Genomic DNA, 24,956 nt, shown 5'->3' with positions numbered 1-24,956 from the left:
CAACGAACCTCCAGAGAGATTGGATACGTTTATTAATCTTTAAAAATATTATTAACATGATGAAAACTATAAACATTCGTTAGATTTACAGTGTTGAGGTAAGGATTCATTCATTATTATTAATAAAGCTTTACTGTATGGCAGTTAAAGTCAATAATAGACATTTCAATTATAAAATATATCAATTTCGGTTTGGAAAATTTGTGACAGAGTGCATAAATAAATTGGATACTAAATAGTAAAATTTTATTTTTGAGCCATATAAATCGTTATATACTAAACGATTCCTACGGTTACTTTGTATATGATTTAAAAAAAATATTGTATTCAAATAGTTCAATACCATATTAGATGATTTTATTTTTAATTTGCAGATATTGCAGTGACACACAGTAATAAAGGCTGAAGAATTGCCGAAAAAGAATGTCAATCATATAACATTAAAGCAATCGTAACCAATGGAGGAGTACAAAAATCAGTTTACCACACCTGGAAGCCGAAACTGGCTGAAAGGGTCAGTGGCAGTGAACGTTACAAAACGTGGACTAGCTCCGTTCGCTTGTAAGGTTTGTGATGTAATTCGCGTTGAACAGTTAACATTGGCAATAAAACAACATTTTCCTGACCTCTGTGAAAATTGCTCAATTGTTGAAGTTATACCGTGTGACCCTAATAACAACATCTGTAATTCAGGACAATGCCGTTTTCACAAGGGGCGTATTTTTCGTCCGTGCCCTATAGTCAAATGTAACGATTATCGTAACACTGTTATCGACAAAATCCATAAAGGTATTGATATTGGTTGTCATTGCAATAGCTGCAGGACAACTGAAATTGTACCGTGTAATCCAAGAAATAAAGTTTGTACTTCGAGTAAGTGCAGATTCCATATGGACCCAAATACGAAACAATACATTCCTACAAGGCCATGCCCGAATAACATTTGTGGTACGCTACGGAATTCCATAGAGCAGAAACATAGATTTGGGAATCCATCATGGAAGAACACCGATGCAAGAAAATGGTGTGTTAACGCTTGGGATATTGCTAAGTGCTTTATGCCTCCAGATGGCTACGCAGAAGTGGACAATGAAACAGACACAGACTTGAACGGAATTATCAGTGTATACATCAACTGTGAAGAATTCCAACAGTATTTTACAGCTGACCTGTCTAATCGACAGAACATATGCGACAAGGTATGTACATGAATTGCTTAATCATTGTCAAATGTTCATAAATTGCTTAATCATTGTCAAAGTTGTAATGAAATTATATCACTTAATTCAATGTATGTAAACATGTATTTTATGTTTGAATACACTTGAATTGATCGTCTCCTAAACATTTAAGTATGAAATATATTATAATTAATATATATAAATACCTTTGAAACATAAACTATTTATACAACTAAGATAACAATTCCTCAAAAGGAAATACTGACGCTGAAATATTGTTTAAGCACTGTTTTGGGGAACATAGAACATCATCCCCTGTAATGCAAGTTTTTTGAGCCACCAATGAATATAGGGTTACAAATTTATGATTTGGATAATGCTTTTAGATGAGGAATAACCTCTTAAAATGTATGTTCATCGCCGAATTTCAAGCCTAAAATATAGGTCCATATACGAGATTTATACTCCTTAAATGTAATACTTAAAAGTAAAGCTATTCGCGCCACACACATGATACATTCAAGATGATTTATATCCTCATGTACATAGTTACGGTTATTGAGTGGTAGCTTTGCCTTTGTCTAAATATCATTAACTTCATCCGTAACAGCCCGTGCTAAAAAAGCTTCGCTAAATCTGAGCTTAACAATTTAGCTAAATGCAAGGCTGTATTGGTCACAAAAGGCGCAGCTTAAATGGACTAAGCGCAGCTTTTGAAAAAAAATGCTCAGCCTATTTGGTACAATACCTTTGCTTAAGGATCAAATAAGTTAGCATTTTGTAAAAAAAAAAGGTTAACTTCATCCAGAAATAGCTTAGCTTTGCTCCAAATTACCTCAGCTGTTTGCCCCCCCCCCCAAATAAAAAAACAAAAAAAAAACAACAACAAACAAACCCGGATCGGTAGCGGATTCGTGGTGTAGTGGTAACTTATTTGACTGTCATCCAAAGGATTGAAGGTTGATTCCCCGCTGCACCACTAAGCAAATATTGATCGACTTCCGGGAGGGCCGTTAAAAGAGGTTCCCTTTTACATTTTTTCTGTTTAATACTCTCCAAAAACTTAAAATCACCCACAATCTTATCAGAGCACACGCCGAATGGGATAGGCCCAAGTGCAAGTATAAATAAGCTTACACACCACCATATGATATCATTTTACTCTAGTCTGGTTAACCAACTACCGTGTTTACCACCTTTGCATCTAAGCTAATTACAAAATACCTTACGATAGGAAAAATAATAATCAATAATCGTCGTCTGAGAATTTTTAAACCATGGCCTTAACGTTTAAATGAATACAAATATGCATGAACCTTCGGGTGTACAAAAAAATAACATGTACGCAAAATTCAACCTGCCATTTATACCGCGTTACATTCTTCAAATTGTTGACATTAACATAACAGACCTCACTAATTTAAGCCCCACTAGACTCGTATTCCAGGGAACCAATGAAAAATGCTTTGATTAAAGAGACGCAGCTTCTCTTAGAGGCAATCTTTTACCTAATGAAAAGGCGCAGCTGTAGCTTAGTTTATAAAAAAGGAACATTTAGCGAAGCTTTAATTTAAAAACCTTTATAAACAAAAACCGCAGATTTAAAGTAAAAGAGATAACAAATAATTTTAGCGAAGCTTTTTTGAAAAATCGCAGCGTTTGCTAACCTTTCTTGAAAAGCGCTGATTTTGCTAATTTTGTGTAAAAAAATATTTTTGAAAAGTTAAGCTTTTTGAAAAGAATAGCTGAAGCTAAGCTTAAGCTGTGCTTTTCATGAAGCTTTGGTTATTTTTGGCACGGGATGTAGGCAAAACTATGCTGTGCTAAAACAGGTGGTGTGCAGAAAAATAACAACGCTATTCACATAAACACACAGTATTCATTTGTCATTTTTAGAGAATATCAAAATAGCTACTTCGCCCATTACCCCTGTTACTGAAATTAAACATTAAACACCCGCACTGACGGGGTTGCCTATAAATCGAATACGTATGTGGGTACGAAAACCTTTATTGAAAGGTGTTCATTTCCGAATAACAAACCTTTCACATCTATCCATTTACGCATTTCATTACGCTTGAGTCGGGCAGCTTGGCTTTGTCCTGATACAATAACATCGACTTGCAAGGTGATCCTATTCACTCGTTAATGTATCTGGTATAAATACTCTTCCTTTCGTTAACTCCATGCAATCAAAAGATATATACTGTTCTGCTCTACGCAATCATTTTTATGATATATTTCTAAACTTCCTAAAATGTCATAATGCGAACTTCTAACCCTTAAACAAAATTCCTGAATTGAATTTCATACCGCTCAGATTTCATCCATTTATAATTTCTTTATTCGTGAAGGGCCGGCCACAATGCAGACGTCGTTTAAGGTACATGACCACGTTCCTGACTGTACTTTAACGCTGTGTATTTTTTTGTTAAAAAATCTCGTTGTTTACAGCGCCATTTGGTGGACACGTGCTATTTGGCGCAAACGTGGATAAAACCGTAAAAAAATCCAAATCGGAATATAAGATATTGTTTGCTGAATAAATAATCCTATAATTTTAGTACTAGTATTTAAAGCTGCACTCTCACAGATTGAACGTTTTGACATTTTTTTTTGGTTGTCTTGGAACGAGCCAACTTTTGCGAAAATCCATTGAAACCAGTTATATAAGACTGCTGACAAAAATTAGATCGCAGATTTTATATTAAAGTTAAAAAATTGATATTTTATGCATTTTTCTTTAACGGTTTAAGCGCCATAAAACATTACTTTCGAACGGAAATATGAAAATCTACGATATGATTTTTGTCAGCAATCTTATATCATTGGTTTGCGGATATTTACGCAAAGATTTGCTCTTTCCAAGAGAAAAAATAAAAAAGTTGTAAAAACGGTAAATCTGTGAGATTGAAGCTTTAAGAATATATTTTTTTTTAATTTTAAGTATTATAACGAAAAAGCTTTTATAAGGAATGGCAAAAATTGATACCCATCGGCATTTTTGAGGTATTTATATCGAAAACGATCTCGGGTAGGGAATGTTTTTATTATTTCATAGGAAATGGAATAGAATAAGGAATGTAATAAAAGTAAAAACAAAAACATTGACGGTGAGGTAAATTGCTGAAAGATATAAGTATTATAAGAAAATTGATAGAGTTAGCGTGATTTCTACGCCACTGTCAACGTCAATTTAACACGTCAAGTAAGTGACGCCATGGGTTTGTTTGATGCATGGGAATAGTTGTGGAGTCAAACGTTATATTCGTCCATAAATGATGGAATCTGTATCTTTTTATTGTTAAATTTAATATTTGCCAGGATAAGAACTAAGTAGAATATCATAAAATAGTAAGATTAACAAGTTCTTGCTACCTGAAAAAATATATACGCTTGTATGAAGCTATTAAAGATGGGATATAATAATAATAATAATAATAATAATAATAATAATAATAATAATAATAATAATAATAATAAATTTATTTAAAGAAGGTAACACATTAAGACATAGGCATCATATTATAAACAAACATAACACACGACTTATTTACAATGTGGCCTTCTGAAAGAACATACACACGCACACACACATAAATGCTTAGGATGAAAACGCAAGCATAAATTTATGTTATTTCAAAAGGGTACGTATTAAAATGTTATACGAAAACATAAAGAAACATGAATATAATACATTAATTATAACATCAATGCCGAACAATACATCAATTTGTACATTTTAACAAATCGTATCATTAAAATTTATTAACTGAGTAAGTAGGACAGTCACACATGTATTTAACACCTTACTCGAGATATATATAATGTAAAAACAATAGTCATGGAATTATGCGTACAATTCTTACAACGGTTTTTGCAATTGATGATGTAAAAAGAACTTCTTGCAGCAGGCTTTAAATGTCTTTTCCGTGTTCGATTTACGTATTCGTTCTGGTAAAGAGTTCCAAACTGTCACGCTGTAGCATGCAAACGAGTGTTTCTTGTATTGAGTTTTATGTCGAATGTGGGCAATGTCTTGTCGCGTAGAAGATCGTAATCCATATCTTGTATAAGCCATGGTCGATTCTTAGTTAAAAAAAATTTTTCTCACTAAAAAACGAGAACGTCACAAAACAAATCTGGCGTCTGAATTGTAGAAATGAGATTGGCGTTTTCGATATTGTTTTAGCCTTTCATTCTCACATTCATATCAAATGTATTAGATAACATACATTTTATTCAACAAATATATCAAACATCAAGATATCAACATCATATATTTTCCTTTTGTTTACACGATTGGGGCTATATTAAAACGGATTAAAAGAAAGCACGGCTTATAATGATGTACGTTAAGTTAACGGCCTAGCGGCGCAAAGTAAGCGGCCTAGCGACGAGAAGTTAACGGCCTAGCGGCGTGAATTTAGCGGCCTAGTGGCGTGAAGTTAACTGCCTAGCGGCTTAGCGGCGTGAAGATAGCGGCCTAGCGGCGTAAAGTTATCGGCATAGCGGCCTAGCGACGTGACGTTAGCGGCCTAGAGTCCTGAAGTAAGCGGCTTAGCGGCGTGAAGTAAGCGGCCTAGCGACGTGAAGTAAGCGGCCTAGCGACGTGAAGTTAGCGGCCTAGCGGCGTGAAGTTAGCGGCCTAGCGGCGTGAAGTTAGCGGCCTAGCGGCGTGAAGTTAACGGCCTAGCGGCGTGAAGTTAGCGGCCTAGCGGCGTGAAGTTAACGGCCTAGCGGTCTAGCGGCATGAAGTTAACAACATAGTGGCCTTGAGGCGTGAAGTTAGCGGCCTAGCGGCGTGAAGTTAGCGGCCTATCGGCGTGAAGTTAGCGGCCAAGCGGCCTCGCGACGTGAAGTTAGCGGCCTAGCGGCGTGAAGTAGCGGTCATGCGGCCTAGCGGCCTGAATTTAGCGGCCCAGCGGCATAGCGGCCTAGCGGCGTAAAGTTAGTGGCCTAGTAGCGTGAAGTAGCAGTCTAGCGGCCTAGCGGCGTGAAGTTAGCGGCCTAGCGGGGTGCAGCCTATCGGCGTAAAGTTAGCTGCCTAGCGGCCTAGCGACGTGAATCTAGCGGCCTAGCGGCGTGAAGTAGCGGTCGTGCGGCCTAGCGGCGTGAATTTAGCGGCCCAGCGGCCTAGCGGCGTAAAGTTAGTGGCCTAGCGGCGTGAAGTAGCAGTCTAGCGGCCTAGCGGCGTGAGGTTAGCGGCCTAGCGGCGTGAAGTTAGCAGCCTAGCGGCGTGAAGTTAGCGACCTAGCGGCGTGAAGTAGCAGTCTAGAGGCCTAGCTGCGTGAAGTTAGCGACCTAGCGGCGTGAGGTTAGCGGCCTAGCGGCGTGAAGTTAGCGGCCTAGCGGCGTGAAGTTAGCAGCCTAGCGGCGTGAAGTTAGCGACCTAGCGGCGTGAAGTAGCAGTCTAGAGGCCTAGCTGCGTGAAGTTAGCGGCCTAGCGGCGTGAAGTAGCGGTCTAGCGGTCTAGCGGCGTGGATTTAGCGGCCTAGCGGCGTGAAGTCAGCTAGGCCCTAGGCCGCTAAATCGCTTGATCGGCTTTTTTGAAAAAATGTTGAAAATTGCTTCAAATTGATAATTTATGAATAAAAACAGCAAATATATCATTGTTTTAGAAGACCAGGCATTCTTGCATGCTTTAAAATAGATAAATTATGTTTAATTTGCAAGCTTAGATAAAAATTGCGGTATAATTTACAGACTTCTTCTTACATCCATGCAGTTTTTCACTTATCGGTTGCAACATGTGAGGCTGTAATTAAGAGTTAAGCATTTATCTGGAGATTTTATCAGATTACAATTTAAAAATATTAGCGTTTCCCCAGAAAAATCCTTCATACAAATTTTTAATATGTATAAGTCAAATTTATCATAACTACCCAATCAAAAATACCTGGGGGCATTGTGGTGATTGCAGCTATTTAAAAAAATAAATAGATTTTGTAAGCAGGAAATGAATTAAATCTCTATTTACCATTCTATTTTTCTATTTTAACTTTCTTATTCGAAATGATATCATAAAGAACTCTGAAGATATTGTTGATAAGGAAGTCTGGGGCATTATGACACAAAGGTGAAGTTATAATGTCAACTGACTTTTCCGAAAGAATGTGCTTTTTTATCCCAAAACTGATAAAATCTTGTTCAACTCATTACTCTCCAAAACAAGTCCCAAAGAATGTATGTTTTACTCCCAAAAAAGGAGCATTCCATCAAACTAAATAAAACATGAATTTTTGAAACGTCTGTTAAGCTTTACCACCTACTTTTGCAATGTAGAAGGCCCTTATTTGATTTACTGTCCCGAATCACAGTTAACAGTTAACGTTCGTTATAAACCCATCTTATTTCTTACTTTCAGTCTACAATTAACGCCGACTGACATTCCTTGCCTCTTTTCAACTTGAATACATGCACTGTATGCTCAATATTTCATTTGCATCGGTCATATTACGATCTGTGAGAGAAACTATATTGTAGTTTTAATAAGTATATTTGACTGCCTTCTGGACATTTTACAAATACTTGTAGCAATATAAAGAAATTTTCGTCCATAATATTATGTATAATTATTTATTCAGTCAGTTATAGTGAGTAATTTATAAAAGGAACAATTCTATTGATCCACATTCTAGAATGTATCTTAAGTAAATGTAGGCTGAATAATATATATTGGAAAGCAAAAACTTGATGAACCAAAAATGGCTGAACAACGATTAGGCAAAGTAAAAGTTAATTTTTATAAATGAATGGTTTAGTAATACTTGATCCAATAAAGCAATGTTTTACCGTTTATTTAAAACAAAATTCGATCTGGAGCCATGCATCTTGAATCAATCGACTTAAAACTTACATTTAATAGTTAAATTCAGAACAAGAAACTATACACTCCCAATTGCAACACATATCTGGAATAGAGCACCACTAGATGAATGAGTTTGTAGCAGTAGCGTTAAATTGGGCGATGCATTCCATTATATTGTTGAGTGAAATGTTTTTGATGAAAAACGGAAGAAATATTTCAAACCATGCTTTTATAGAAACCCTTCTATTTTTAAACTAGATAAACTTATGAATAACCAGAATAAAGGACAGTTGTTTAACTTAAAACTGTTTGTTAAAGCTATTGTTTTGAAAACAATATAGTTGTATGACATGGATGTTTACATATTCCGAACTTATGCCATTATGTATTTAATTCGTGTGACAATAATTTAACCGATCACACTGGCAATTTACTATTATCCAGTCCATATATGTATGCTTTTTCACTCGTTTGCCTCTTTAATATTTATAATTTAATATTACCTCATTAATCAATGTTTTTTTTAAATGAGTGAAATAACTGACATGGCATTATATATTTAGCATAATTTTATGTTTGCAAATTAATGACAATACATTTCGTTAATTCACAACATTCCGCGTTATAACTTACACCCATTAAGCACTCTAAACATTCAGTTCACACACATTACGCACTCTAAACATTCAGTTCACACCCATTTAGGCCTTATATAAATTTAGTTCAAACCCATTACGCATTTTAAAAATACATTCCATTCATCCCCATTTAGGCAGTTTAAACAATTAGTTCATACCCATAACGCACTTAATACTTTCAGTTCACACCAATTACACACTTTATACATTAAGTTCACACCGATTTAGGCATTATATACATTAGGTTCACACCTATTTAGCATTTTATGCAATCAATTCACATCCATTTAGGCATTATACATTTAATTCACAACCTTGACGCACTTACTACATTTAGTATACACCCATTATGCACTTTATACATTTAGATCACACCAATTTAGGCATTATATAATTTAGTTCACACCCATTACGCACTTTATACATTCAGTTCTCACCGATTTAGGCATTATTTTTTAATTAGTTCACACCCATTACGCACTTTATACATTTAGATCACATCCATTTAGGCACTTAATGAATTTAGTTCAAACCCATTGCGCACTTTATACAATTAGTCATCACCCATTACGCACTTTATACATTTAAATCACATCAATTTAGGCATTACATACATTTAATTCACACCCATTTCGCAATTTAGGCATTTAGATCACATCCATTTAGGCATTATATACATATAGTTCACACTCATTACGCCCTTTAAACATTCAGTTCACACCAATTTAGGCATTATATACAATTTGTTTACACCCATTACGAACTTTATACATTTAGTTCACACCCAATTAGCACTTTATACATTCAGTTCACACCCATTTAGGCACATTATACATTTAGTTCACACCCAATAAGCACTTTATGCATTCAGTTTACACCCATTTAGGCACATTATACATTAAGTCGACACCCATTACATTCTTTACTCATTTAGATCGTATCTATTAGGGCCCTTTATACATTTAGTTCACACCGATTTAGGCACTTTATAAATTTAGTTCACACATATACAGCACTTTATACAATCATTTCACATCCATTTAGGCATAATATATTTAGTTCATACCATTTTCGCACTTTTTACATGAAGTTCACACCTATTACGCACTTTATACAATTAGTTAGCACCCATTCTGGCATTTTACATTTAGTTCACACCCATTATGCACTTTATACATTCAGTTCTCACCCATTTAGGCACTTTATACATTCAGTTCATACCGATATAGGCGCTTTATACATTCAGTTCACACGCATTACGCACTTTAAACATTCATTTCACACCCATTTAGGAATTATACATTCAGTTCACAACCATTACGCACTTTGTACATTCAGTTCACCCCCATTAAGGCATTATATAAATTTAGTTCACACCCATTACGCACTTTGTACATCAAGTTCGCACCCATTTAGGCATTATACATTCCGTTCATTCCCATTACGCACTTTATACATCCAGTTCACTCATGTTCAGGCACTTTGAACATTCAGTTCACACCCAATACGAAATTTATACGTTCAGTTCACACTAATTTAGGCATTATATACATTTAGTTCACACACATTAAGCACTTTATTCATTTAGATCACATCTACTTTGGCATTTTATACACTTAGTTCACAGTCAATACGCACTTAATATATTTAGATCACACACATTTAGGCACTTTATACATTGAGTTCAAACCCATTACGCACTTTATACATTTATGTTCACACATATTTAGGCACTTTATACATTCAGTTCACACCCATTATGCGCTTTATACATTCAGTTCACACCCACTTAGGGACTTTATACACTTATTCCACACTCATTACGCACTTTATACATTCAGTTCTCACCGATTTAGGCATTATTATTCAATTAGTTCCCACCCATTACGCACTTTAAACATTTAGATCACATCCATTTAGGTCATTAATGCATTTAGTTCAAACCCATTACGCACTTTATACAATTAGATAACACCCATTACGCACTTTATACATATAAATCACATCAATTAAGGCATTCTATTCATTAAGTTCACACTCATTACGCACGTTTTACAATTAGTCCACACCCATTACGCACTTTATACATTTAAATCACATCAATTTAGGCATTATATACATTTAATTCACACCCATTACGCAATTTAGGCATTTAGATCACATCCATTTAGGCATTATATACATATAGTTTACACTCATTCCGCACTTTATACATTCAGTTCAAACCAATTTAGGCATAATATACAATTAGTTTACACCCATTACTAACTTTATACATTTAGTTCACACCCAATAAGCACTTTATGCATTCAGTTCACACCCATTTAGGCACATTATACATTTAGTCGACACCCATTACATTCTTTATTCATTTAGATCGTATCTATTAAGGCCCTTTATACATTTAGTTCACACCGATTTAGGCACTTTATTCATTTAGTTCACACATATACAGCAATACAATCATTTCACATCCATTTAGGCATAATATATTTAGTTCACACCATTTTCGCACTTTTAACATGAAGTTCACACCTATTACGCACTTAATACAATTAGTAAGCACCCATTCTGGCATTTTAAATTAAGTTCACACCCATTATGCACATTATAAATTCAGTTCGCACCCATTATGCACTTTATACATTCAGTTCTCACCCATTTAGGCACTTTATACATTCAGTTCACACCGATATAGGCGCTTTATACATTCAGTTCACACGCATTACGCACTTTATTCATTCATTTCAAACCCATTTCGGCATTATACATTCAGTTCACAACCATTACGCACTTTGTACATCAGTTCACACCCATATAGGCATTATATAAATTTAGTTCACACCCATTACGCACTTTATACATCCAGTTCACACACGTTCAGGCACTTTGAACATTCAGTTCACACCCAATACGAAGTTTATACGTTCAGTTCACACCAAATTAGGCATTATATACATTTAGTTCACACACTTTAAGCTCTTTATACATATAGATCACATCTACTTTGGCATTTTATACACTTAGTTCACACTCAATACGCACTTAATATATTTAGATCACACACATTTAGGCACTTTATGCATTTAGTCCTTATCCATTACGCACTTTATACATTCAGTTCACACCTATTTAGGCACTTTATACATTCAGTTCACACCCATTATGCACTTTATGCATTCAGTTCACACCTATTTCGGCACTTTATACATTTAGTCCTCACCCATTACGCACTTAATACATTTAGATCACATCCATTAAGGCACTTTATACATTAAGTCCACACCCATTACCCACTATATACTTCCACTTCAAACCCAAGTAGACATTAAATACATTAAGATCACACCCATTAAGGCACTTTATACATTTAGTCCACCCCCATTTAGGCATTTTATACATTTAGTCCACCCCTCATTTAGGCACTTTATACATTTAGATCACATCCATTAAGGCACTCTATACATTTTATTCACACCAATTACTTAATTTATGCATTTAGATCACATCCATTAAGGCACTTTATACATTCAGTCCACACCCATTACGCACGTTATACATTAAGATCACACCCATTTAGGCACTTTATACATATAGCTTACGCTAATGTACGAGTTTAAAACATTTACTTAGGTACATTAAGACACTTGTATTTTCCTTGATAAAGGTCCGGGATGTCGGGAAGAATATTCGCCATGCGCCAGGATTGGAGGTTACTGACGATGACTTGAATGTCTGGCTATCTGATCTGAAAGCATTGTTTTCTGACCCAGCATTCAGCAAAGGCAACCCTCTTGCAAAAGACGCATTAGACCAGTTGTATCAGGTAACATATACACAAATATAAGTTATTTAGTGTTTGCCCTATATTGTCAGCCAATCAGGGGCGCTGTATTTTTAAAACAAATGTTTCTTATTTTCGAAGAATCGTTACTTATGTCTGTAGACGACTCTTCATTATTAAGTAAATTGTTATTACTGCGCATGCGCATATAACCACGCCTACTGTTTGCATAGGCAAATGCGTATTTTCAGTGTCAACTCTGATTCAAATGACGTCATAATATCCTGCTTGATTGACAATTTTTTTTTGACAGACGCACGGCTTAATTTTAAAGCTTACGCTTTTTGGGAGGGGCTAACACTAAGTCGGTTAGAACTTATTAAGTAATTTCTTCGTGAATAAGAAACAATGATCGCTTCGATGCGCTAAGGTTACTTAGGTTACTTATTCACTAATAAATTACTTAATACACTCTAACCTATACAAAGATATTTAACGGCATCATGTATTGGTATGGTAATTGATCAGGAGAATTGAGCTCACATTCGCGTCTTGGTAAGATAAAAGGCTGATCGTTCTCCAATTTGCGTCATGGTAACTACAGGAGGTGGATCAAGGCTCCTATTCGCGGTATGTTAAGTGTCCAGGCTAATTGATGCTCTCATTCGCATCATAATAAGTGAACAAATTGATCGAGGCTTCCATTCACGTCATGGTAGGTAACCAAGCGGATGCAGACTTCCACTCGCGTTATGGTAAGTGACCTGGCGGATCGAGGCTTCCATTCGCATTATGGTAGATAACCAAGCGGATGCAGACTTAATTCGCGTCATAGTAAGTGACCAGGAAGATCGAGACTTCCATTCGCGTTATGGTAAGTGACCTGGCGGATCGAGGCTTCCGTTCGCGTCATGGTAAATGACCTGGCGATCGAGACTTTCATTCTCGTCATGGTAAATGACCAGGCGATCGAGGCTTCCGTTCGCGTCATGGTAAATGACCTGGCGATCGAGACTTTCATTCGCGTCATGATAAATGACCTGACGATCGAGGGTTCCATTCGCGTCATGGTAAATGACCAGGCGATCGAGACTTTCTTTCGCATCACGGTAAGTGACCTGGCGGATCGAGATTTCCATTCGCGTCACGGTAAGTGACCTGGCGGATCGAGGCTTCCATTCGCGTCACGGTAAGTGACCTGGCGGATCGAGGCTTCCATTCGCGTCACGGTAAGTGACCTGGTGGATCGAGGTTTCCATTCGCGTCACTTTAAGTGACCATGCGGATCGAGTCTACCATATGTGTCACTTTAAGTGACCAGGCGGATCGATGCTTCCATTCGCGTCACGGTAAGTGACCATGCGGATCGCGGCTACAATTTGTGTCAAGGTAGTTGACCATGCGGATCAAGGCATATACACTTGTGTCACGGTTAGTGACCAGGAGGATCGATGCTCCCATCTTGTCATGGAAAGTTGGACGGGACATCAAGGTTTCCATTCGCATCATGGTATATGACCAGGCGCATCTATGCTTCCTTTCGTTTTATTGTCTGATGCCTTAGGCCTCTGATGTCACATATCAATATATAACAAAAATATCAATGAACATTGACATTGTATTCTGTGTAAACTATTTTCATTATCAGCTGGAGAATGACGAACTTATTATAGAGAGGTCAGAGGATCTGGAAATGAAGATGGAAGAAGTTCTGAAACAAAATGTAATTTCCGGGATGGATAGCTTTAAATCAGGTAGGTCCCGTTATTAGTAGGCATAAATGAACACTTAAATGTCTACTGTAAAATACATGTTTAATAAAACGATATAATTGATAGATTAAACGATCTTATAGGTAATTCTAAAAGAAATTAACATATAAAAGCATTATAACATTGATCATAAATTAGTCCAAAATAAAAGTAACTTCCTAAATTAGCGCTTTGCGCGCATTTTGTTTACTGGAGGTGGCAAAGTAAGGACAACTTTTTAAATCTGATAAAATATATAAGATCTTATTTAAAGGACAGCCGAATTGAGACAGGACGTGTTTTGCTATGAAATTATCAATCCATCCGTTCGTGTGTCCGTCTGTATGTCTATCATCTGTTATTAAGGTGCATATTGGATTGTCTTCATGAAATCCATGTTGTGAATTGGAACATTGTGCACGTTTGACCAGGAAAATTTGGTTTGTGCTGCTTGGTTATCAGCTTCAAGTCATTGCTAATGAAATATACTTAAAACATTTTGTCACCGTTTTTGAAAAGCCACTTTACCGGCTTTCGCGCGTGTCTGGGAAGGAAACACACGATACATATTATTAGGAATATACTATGCTAAAACAAACCTGTTACATACGCTCGAACACTAATTAATGCAATGCATGTGTTACTAGCTAGTATTTCATTTGCCATAATACGATATGCTAAATAAGAACGAATGCAATTACTATATACATAAAAAATCAAGTGTTTCACCTTGTTTCTGGTTGTTTCTTGTTCAATATGTCCATCATGTATTATTCCGCATCACATATCTAATATAGCAATATCACTCCGCATATCGGTAAACAATTAATTTGAAAACAATAATTTCTTATTTTTAATATCCATATGTCAAACATTTGATTTATGATAAAGATTTATTTGCAATAAGGTAGTTTATTTTACATTTCAATCAGCAAACTAGGAAACCTTGATTTCTTAGCTGGTGTGATATCACCATTCATATGAAGGCACATTTTTTTAAAGGTATATTGCTTATATTGCGATTCTTACTGAATATCATCTTTCTTTAAGTCATTTATATTTCTTATTTATCAAAAGCCCTTCCTTCCGGTTTGACTAAGCCATTACGTATTATGTAATACACATGTGTAATATAGTATTGCTCTGTTTATGTTGGTCAGAAAATATATCACCTCGCATGTTTATTAACAAATTAATTGGCAAAGACAATACTTCAATTGGCGCTATTCTAGCAAGACATAGTTTACTTTTAATTTGTATTTGAGATGAATATTTATTTAAATACAATAGTACAATAGTACATTTAATGATTTATTTATTCTTAAAAGGAAAGCGTCGTATTTTGTCTTGATTTCCTGAAAGCAATTTTAAAAGCGGTCGGTACTTAGTCGTTTGAAATCAACGTCTAAACGTTTCACAAACTATAACGTCATCCAACCGGATATGACGTCAAAATAAAATATAAATCTTTTTGATTTTAAAAGTATACTGTTTTGAAGTCGACTATTAGCATTTTGACCTATATAACTCAAACTCTTTCATCCAATTTACTTAATAATTCACAGAGTTGTTCAGGACCATCACAAAATGTTACATAAAATTATATCATATAAATTATGGTCCCTGATTAACTTAAAAACTTTGATTTATTGCCACATTGAGTCAGGTTAAAGTTTCATGGCAAGTTACGGCCCTTGATAGACTTCTCTAAAAGACACATGTTATATTTTGAAACCTGGCCCAAATTTCTCGAAACTTCTTAAGCTTAACAGGCTTAAGTCGCTTATTTCAAACAGCCAAAGTACATACTTATAGTAAATTTTGATAAATGAAAAGTATTTTATTGTGATAAACGTAACGATAATTCAAAATTAAAGGATTAAAACTTTTAAAGGAGTATATAAAACGCAAAATATTGAAAAATGAAAATATTGGGTTTAGCTTTATCCTGTAAAGGGACTTAAGAAGTTTCGAGAATTTGAGGCCAGTGGTTAGTAGAATGACGTACGTTCGGCGGGAGGGCGGCGTCAATCTTCCCATGGTATCGAATTATTTAAGTTCGGTTTGACATGTAGTCACCAAACTTGGTATATTAAAATAATTTATGAATAACGTTAATGGGACTGTACTAGGAGTTCAGGCAAGGTAAATATCACTGTAACTAATACAAGATAACCCGTTTGGTACTGAATAACTTAAGTGACCAAACTTGGTATGTGGGAAACGCTTATGGAGGACTTGGAGTTTCATTTAGAGCCGTTAAGGTCAAGGTCACTGTGCAATTGTGAATTTCAAGAAACAGTTTAAAATGAGCTCACAACGAATACCAGGCGCGTAGCTGACTGTACGAAAATACATGTACGCAGTTGCGTAATGAAATTTTGACAGGTCGAAGATTTGTCATACAAAAACCCCCGAATAAGAAAAAAAACGAAGAGGGGTAGTGGATGAAGGTGTTAATATGCCGCCCGGCATCGATCTGCACAATTCGTCGCATTGCTGTGTCTCTTGATAACTTTATTTTATTTGTTACTGTTCTTGACAAGAACATAATTATACACCATATTGAATTCATTTCAAAGACAAAGCGCAGTATACTCAAGCGCGCAGTTCTACATCAGCTCTTGTTGTAAATTTGATTGAATATCATCTAAGTATGCTCACTACTTATAATCAGAATAAAAAAAAATCATGATGTAATTGTGGTTTAAAATTAATCCGGGTACTTCATTTCTGCAATGCATGTAACGCGCTAAATTACATTGCTCCGTAATCTTCGGTTCATGACTCCAGCAGGTAAAACAGCTCAGTCGTTGAAGCATGTGATAAAAGAAACTGACACTCCTAATAATATTAAACATACCTTACATCAACTAGTCCAGGAATTATGTTAGTATATTCGCCAAAGACTTGCTTACTTACATATTTGCTGAACTCGTTGAATAGAATTGTGTATTATATGAAAAAAGGCGACGAATCCTATCAACACTGAATGAAAGCTACATTACGTTTTGAACTATTTTAGGTTCTACAATTCTGTCATGCCGGAAATAGGCACGGGCTGAAAATCATCGGACACACGTCATAATAAACTACACAGTTTTTTCAACTCGTCCAGGAAATATATAAGTGAGCTCACATACAAATGTCCTGAACCAGTTGATTTTTAAATGACGACTTGTGACAAATATCCGTAAGAATAGTACCCACTTTGCATAACTTTTTACCTACAACATTTTTTTTTTTTTTTCAGAATTAAAAGACACACTTATAAAATACCACCGCGAACACAACTGTACGCTCATGATTGGTCCCTTCGTTGAATGTGGAAATGACGGACTTGAAGACTTCTATGTTCCTCCAAACATTAGTAGAGTTATTCTTCAGTCTAGAGAGAAGAACAAACCTTTAAAAGAACCTCTCACGAGTTTGGACCAGTTGCTCATCTCCAAGCAGATTATCGTTCTTACTGCAGACGCCGGCGTAGGAAAAACATCGTTTTGTAAGTTTTTAGTTGTTTTGTGGTGCGCGGTGAAAGAGGGAATGACCGATTTCATAGCGAAGCTTAGTGACACTCAAAACTTTTTCAGTGAAATCGAATGCTTAGATAAGTTCACATATTTATTTTACATCCAGTTACGTGGAAATCAATGCAATACTTTAGAGGATATCATTTTCTCTCATACAAAATCAGTTCACACCGAATTATCTAGGGATAACAAGGCTTTTGGTGAGCTTCTTTCGAACGAAAACGGCTTGTTCATTTTAGACGGATTAGATGAATGTGACATTCCTTCTCTCATGCCCTTAGCCGCCAATAGAAAGTACTCTATTCTCATAACATCACGTCCTTGGAAACTTGCAAGTATAAACATGCCCAGTGAAAGTACATATACACATGCACAAGTTGACATTATGAACCCGGAAGTGTCAGAAAAGCTTGTGTTACATTCAAACAATTGTTTGAACAAACATTTCAGCACCTCATATAATGTTGATGACTTCTTATCTATTATTAAAAATCAGCATTTAGAATCTCATCTCCAAAATCCTATGTTAACCTTGCAGTTGTTATGTGTCTATCACGAACAACGCAGTGAGAATAAAACATGTCAGGATAACGTTACCGGGGACAGTCCGTGTACAGAATACGATGCAACGGCTGTATCTGATAAGAAGGATTTGACGTACCTTGGTAAGACAAGGTCGCATATATACGCAAACATGTTAGAACTGATGCTACGTAGTGTCGAAAAAAAGGAGGAATCACTCGTACAAGGTCTGAGTGAGTTATATAAGAAAAACGGTCAAACATATACCCTCCCCAAATGCTTTGATGAAAGAAATTACACATGCAGTGACTTGGCCGAACTAATTAACGATATTGGAAAATTGGCTGCCTTTTCACTCTTAGACGATACAAAATATGTCATAGAGGAACACCAAATTAGAAAACTTAAGAAAGAGGAAACGACGGTACTTCTCAAATCTGGACTTCTTTCGAAAACAAGCTTGAAAACACTATCAGAGGAGAGCAATACGTACACATTTTTACATCAGACTTATAAGGAGATGCTTGCCTGTGTATTTCTTTCTTCCCAAGATTTCGAAAGTGATGTTTGGAAAAACTTTATAAAGAAGTTTGAATCTGTTATGTCACCCGATATTTTGTCGTTTTTATGTGTAATGAACTATGAACAAGGATGCAAGTGTTTAGATATTTTTAATAAAAAAAAACGTTTCTTTTATTGGGACGGTTTATATTACACTTCTGAGCTTGAAGACTATCATTCTACAATTGAAATGGCCCACAAAGAGTGTTTCAACAATGGAATTGGAAAGCCTCAAATTACGTTAAAACACGCTTTGCTCCAATCGGATTTTGTAATGGAACCTGATAATGAACATTTCCAAAAAAGCGCATTAGATTTGGAAACAATTTTCATAATCAAGTATACGTTCACTACAGCAATGCATCCGAAAATATTACCTGCTTCATTGGTTATCTTATATGTAAAAGACACTACGTTCCGCGATGACCATATCGACCTTTCGAATTGTACACATCTCATCAACATAAATATAGTGAACACCCGTCTATCACAGTTCACAATCAACCCGTCTTCCCTTGAAATATTCTGGGTTTACGTGAAACCAGAGCTGATACAAGAGATACCACCAATGAAGGTGTCCTTTGTTGGCGGGTCGCAGTTCTCTGGCAGTCTACAGGAGCTCATTTTAGTGAACGTTACACTTGATGTTACCCTCGATATGTCAAATTGTCAAAATTTACAATATCTAGTTATTGGAAATATCTCATATGAAACATTGATAGAAAACAACGTTGTAAACAACATACACCGCTGTTATGCACTACAGAAACTTCGCCTTGATACATTGACATTTCCTGCAGATACACACCTGGATCTTAGCAGTCTCAAACATCTATCTAATATAACTATAGAGAACAGCCGCCTAACACACGTCACCATCAACCCGTCTTCCCTTGAAAAATTCTGGGTTTACGTGAAACCAGAGCTGATACAAGAGATACCGTCAATGGAGGTGTCCTTTGTTGGTGGGTCGCAGTTCTCTGGCAGTCTGCAGAAGCTCAGATTAATGCACGTTACCATGGATGTTACCCTCGATTTGTCAAATTGTCAAAATTTACAAAATCTAGTTATTGAAAATATCTCATATGAAACACTGATAGAAAACAACGTTGTAAACAATATACAACGCTGTTATGCACTACAGGAACTTCGCCTTGATACATTGACATTTCCTGCAGATACACACCTGGATCTTAGCAGTCTCAAACACCTCTCTAAGATAACTATAGCGAACAGCCGCCTAACTCACGTCACCATCCACCCGACTTCCCTAGAAATGTTCTGGGTTTACATGAAACCAGAACTGATACCAGAGATACCGCCAATGAAGGTGTCCTTTGTTGGAGGGTCGCAGTTCTCTGACAGTCTACAGAAGCTCAGTTTAGTGCACGTTACCATGGATGTTACCCTCGATTTGTCAAATTGTCAGAATTTACAAAATCTAGTTATTGAAAATATCTCATATGAAACAATGATAGAAAACAACGTTGTAAACAACATACAACACTGTTATGCACTACAGGAACTGAAACTTTTCACATTGACATTTCCTACAGATACACACCTTGAGCTTAGCAGTCTCAAACATCTATCTAAGATAAATATACATGACAGCCGCCTAACACAGGTCACCATCAACCCCACTTCCCTAGAAAAGTTCTGGGTTTACGTGAAACCAGAACTGATACCAGAGATACCGCCAATGAAGGTGTCCTTTGTTGGAGGGTCGCAGTTCTCTTGCAGTCTACAGAAGCTCAGTTTAGTGCACGTTACCATGGATGTTACCCTCGATTTGTCAAATTGTCAGAATTTACAAAATCTAGTTATTGAAAATATCTCAAATGAAACAATGATAGAAAACAACGTTGTAAACAACATACAACACTGTTATGCACTACAGGAACTGAACCTTTTCACATTGACATTTCCTACAGATACACACCTTGAGCTTAGCAGTCTCAAACATCTATCTAAGATAAATATACATGACAGCCGCCTAACACAGGTCACCATCAACCCGACTTCCCTAGAAAAGTTCTGGATTTACGTGAAACCAGAACTGATACCAGAGATACCGCCAATGAAGGTGTCCTTTGTTGGAGGGTCGCAGTTCTCTGGCAGTCTACAGAAGCTCAGTTTAGTGCACGTTACCATGGATGTTACCCTCGATTTGTCAAATTGTCAGAATTTACAAAATCTAGTTATTGAAAATATCTCATATGAAACACTGATAGGAAACAACGTTGTAAACAACATACACCGCTGTTATGCACTACAGGAACTTCGCCTTGATACATTGACATTTCCTGCAGATACACACCTAGATCTCAGCAGTCTCAAACATCTCTCTAAGATAAATATACAGAACAGCCGCCTAACACACGTCACCATCAACCCGTCTTCCCTTGAAAAATTCTGGGTTTACGTGAAACCAGAGCTGATACAAGAGATACCGTCAATGGAGGTGTCCTTTGTTGGAGGGTCGCAGTTCTCTGGCTGTCTACAGAAGCTCAGTTTAGTGCACGTTACCATGGATGTTACCCTCGATTTGTCAAATTGTCAAAATTTACAAAATCTAGTTATTGGAAATATCTCATATGAAACATTGATAGAAAACAACGTTGTAAACAACATACAACGCTGTTATGCACTACAGAAACTGAAACTTTACACATTGACATTTCCTGCAGATACACATCTGGATCTCAGCAGTCTCAAACATCTATCTAAGATAACTATACAGAACAGCCGCCTATCACATGTCACCATCCACCCGACTTCCCTAGAAATGTTCTGGGTTTACATGAAACCAGAACTGATACCAGAGATACCGCCAATGAAGGTGTCCTTTGTTGGAGGGTCGCAGTTCTCTGGCTGTCTACAGAAGCTCAGTTTAGTGCACATTACACTGGATGTTACCCTCGATTTGTCAGATTGTCAGAATTTACAAACTCTAGTTATTAAAAACATCTCATATGAAACATTGATAGAAAACAACGTTGTAAACAACATACAACGCTGTTATGCACTACAGGAACTGAACCTTTTCACATTGACATTTCCTGCAGATACACACCTAGATCTCAGCAGTCTCAAACATCTATCTAAGATAACTATACAGGACAGCCGCCTAACACACGTCACCATTTACCCGACTTCCCTTGAAAAGTTATGGGTTTACGTGAAACCAGAACTGATACCAGAGATACCGCCAATGAAGGTGTCCTTTGTTGGCGGGTCGCAGTTCTCTGGCTGTCTACAGGAGCTCAGATTAGAGCACATTTCACTGGATGTTACCCTCGATTTGTCAAATTGTCAGAATTTACAAAATCTAGCTATTAATAATATCTCATATGAAAAAATGATAGGAAACAACGTTGTAAACAACATACAACGCTGTTTTGCACTACAGGAACTGAACCTTGACACATTGACATTTCCTGCACATACACACCTAGATCTCAGCAGTCTCAGACATCTCTCTAAGATAACTATACAGGACAGCCGCCTAACACATGTCACCATTTACCCGACTTCCCTTGAAATGTTCTGGGTTTTCGTGAAACCAGAACTGATACAAGAGATACCGCCAATGAAGGTGTCCTTTGTTGGAGGGTCGCAGTTCTCTGGCATTCTACAGAAGCTCAGTTTAGCGCACGTTACCATGGATGTTAACCTCGATTTGTCAAATTGTCAGAAGTTACAGAATCTAGTTATTGATGATATCTCATATGAAACATTGATTGAAAACAACGTTGTAAACAACATACAACGCTGTTATGAACTACAGGAACTTAGCCTTGACACATTGACATTTTCTGCAGATACACACCTAGATCTCAGCAGTCTCAAACATCTCTCTAAGATAAATATACAGAACAGCCGCCTAACACACGTCACCATCAACCCGTCATCCCTTGAAGAATTCTGGGTTTACGTGAAACCAGAACTGATACAAGAGATATCGTCAATGAAAGTGTCCTTTGTTGGTGGGTCGCAGTTCTCTGGCAGTCTACATGAGATCAGTTTAGTGCACGTAACCATGGATGTTACCCTGGATTTGTCAAATTGTCAGAATTTACAAAATTTAGTTATTGAAAATATCTCATATGAAACAATGATAGGAAATAACGTTGTAAACAACATACACCGCTGTTATGCACTACAGGAACTGAACCTTGACACATTGACATTTCCTACAGTTACACACCTAGATCTCAGCAGTCTCAAACATCTCTCTAAGATAAATATACAGAACAGCCGCCTAACACACGTCACCATCAACCCGTCTTCCCTTGAAGAATTCTGGGTTTACGTTAAACCAGAGCTGATACAAGAGATACCGTCAATGAAGGTGTCCTTTGTTGGTGGGTCGCAGTTCTCTGGCAGTCTACATGAGCTCAGTTTAGTGCACGTAACCATGGATGTTACCCTGGATTTGTCAAATTGTCAGAATTTACAAAATCTAGTTATTGATGATAATCTCATATGAAACATTGATTGAAAACAACGTTGTAAACAACATACACCGCTGTTATGCACTACAGGAACTGAACCGTGACACATTGACATTTCCTGCAAATACACACCTAGATCTCAGCAGTCTCAAACATCTCTCTAAGATAAATATACAGAACAGCCACCTAACACACGTCACCATCAACCCGTCTTCCCTTGAAGAATTCTGGGTTTACGTGAAACCAGAACTGATACAAGAGATACCGTCAATGGAGGTGTCCTTTGTTGGTGGGTCGCAGTTCTCTGGCAGTCTACATGAGCTCAGTTTAGTGCACGTAACCATGGATGTTACCCTCGATTTGTCAAATTGTCAGAATTTACAAAATCTAGTTATTGAAAATATCTCATATGAAACAATGATAGGAAACAACGTTGTAAACAACATAATACGCTGTTATGCACTACAGAACATTCGCCTTAATACATTGACATTTCCTGCAGAAACACATCTGGATCTCAGCAGTCTAAAACATCTATCTAAGATAACTATGCAGAACAGCCACTTATCACACGTCAACATTTACCCGACTTCCCTAGAAAAGTTCTGGGTTTACGTGAAACCAGAACTGATACCAGATATACCGCCAATGAAGGTGTCCTTTGTTGGAGGGTCGCAGTTCTCTGGCTGTCTACAGAAGCTCAGTTTAGTGCACATTACACTGGATGTTACCCTCGATTTGTCAGATTGTCAGAATTTAAAAAATCTAGTTATTGATAATATCTCATATGAAACATTGATAGAAAACAACGTTGTAAACAACATACACCGCTGTTATGCACTACAGGACGTTCACCTTAATACATTGACATTTCCTGCAGATACACACCTAGATCTCAGCAGTCTCAAACATCTATCTAAGATAACTATACAGGACAGCCGCCTAACACACGTCACTATTTACCCGACTTCCCTTGAAAAGTTCTGGGTTTCCGTGAAACCAGAACTGATACCAGAGATACCGCCAATGAAGGTGTCCTTTGTTGGCGGGTCGCAGTTCTCTGGCTGTCTACAGGAGCTCAGATTAGTGCACGTTTCACTTGATGTTACCCTCGATATGTCAAATTGTCAGAATTTACAAAATCTAGTTATTAAAAATAGCTCATATGAAACAATGATAGGAAACAACGTTGTAAACAACATACAACACTGTCATGCGCTACAGGAACATCGCCTTTACACATTGACATTTTCTGCAGATACACATCTGGATCTCAGCAGTCTCAAACATCTATCTAAGATAAATATACATGGCAGCCGCCTATCACATGTCACCATTTACCAGACTTCCCTAGAAAAGTTCTGGGTTTACGTGAAAACAGAACTGATACCAGAGATACCGCCAATGAAGGTGTCCTTTGTTGGTGGGTCGCAGTTCTCTGGCAGTTTACATGAGCTCAGTTTAGTGCACGTAACCATGGATGTTACCCTGGATTTGTCAAATTGTCAGAATTTACAAAATTTAGTTATTGAAAATATCTCATATGAAACAATGATAGGAAATAACGTTGTAAACAACATACACCGCTGTTATGCACTACAGGAACTGAACCTTGACACATTGACATTTCCTACAGTTACACACCTAGATCTCAGCAGTCTCAAACATCTCTCTAAGATAAATATACAGAACAGCCGCCTAACACACGTCACCATCAACCC

The 24,956-nt window shown here is 36.9% G+C and overlaps 1 protein-coding gene across 2 annotated transcripts; it reads left to right on the top strand.

Moving 5' to 3' along the window:
- LOC128239125 (uncharacterized) lies at positions 1-23,412 on the top strand. Of its 2 annotated transcripts, XM_052955610.1 has the most exons (6): positions 1-98; positions 375-1,199; positions 12,298-12,456; positions 14,063-14,168; positions 17,419-17,667; positions 20,335-23,412. In XM_052955610.1, the coding sequence occupies exons 2-6, from the start codon at positions 459-461 to the stop codon at positions 23,268-23,270; spliced, it is 4,191 nt and encodes a 1,396-aa protein (XP_052811570.1). In that variant the 5' UTR covers positions 1-98; positions 375-458; the 3' UTR covers positions 23,271-23,412. The 2 variants fall into 2 exon arrangements, with proteins under 2 accessions (XP_052811570.1, XP_052811569.1); XM_052955609.1 differs by having other exon boundaries at positions 17,419-23,412.
- Positions 23,413-24,956: the final 1,544 nt, after the last annotated feature.

This window comes from Mya arenaria, chromosome 6 (genome assembly GCF_026914265.1).
Source record: "Mya arenaria isolate MELC-2E11 chromosome 6, ASM2691426v1".
In the NCBI taxonomy this organism is placed as follows: domain Eukaryota; kingdom Metazoa; phylum Mollusca; class Bivalvia; order Myida; family Myidae; genus Mya; species Mya arenaria.
This window is presented reverse-complemented; position numbering and strand designations above follow the sequence as displayed.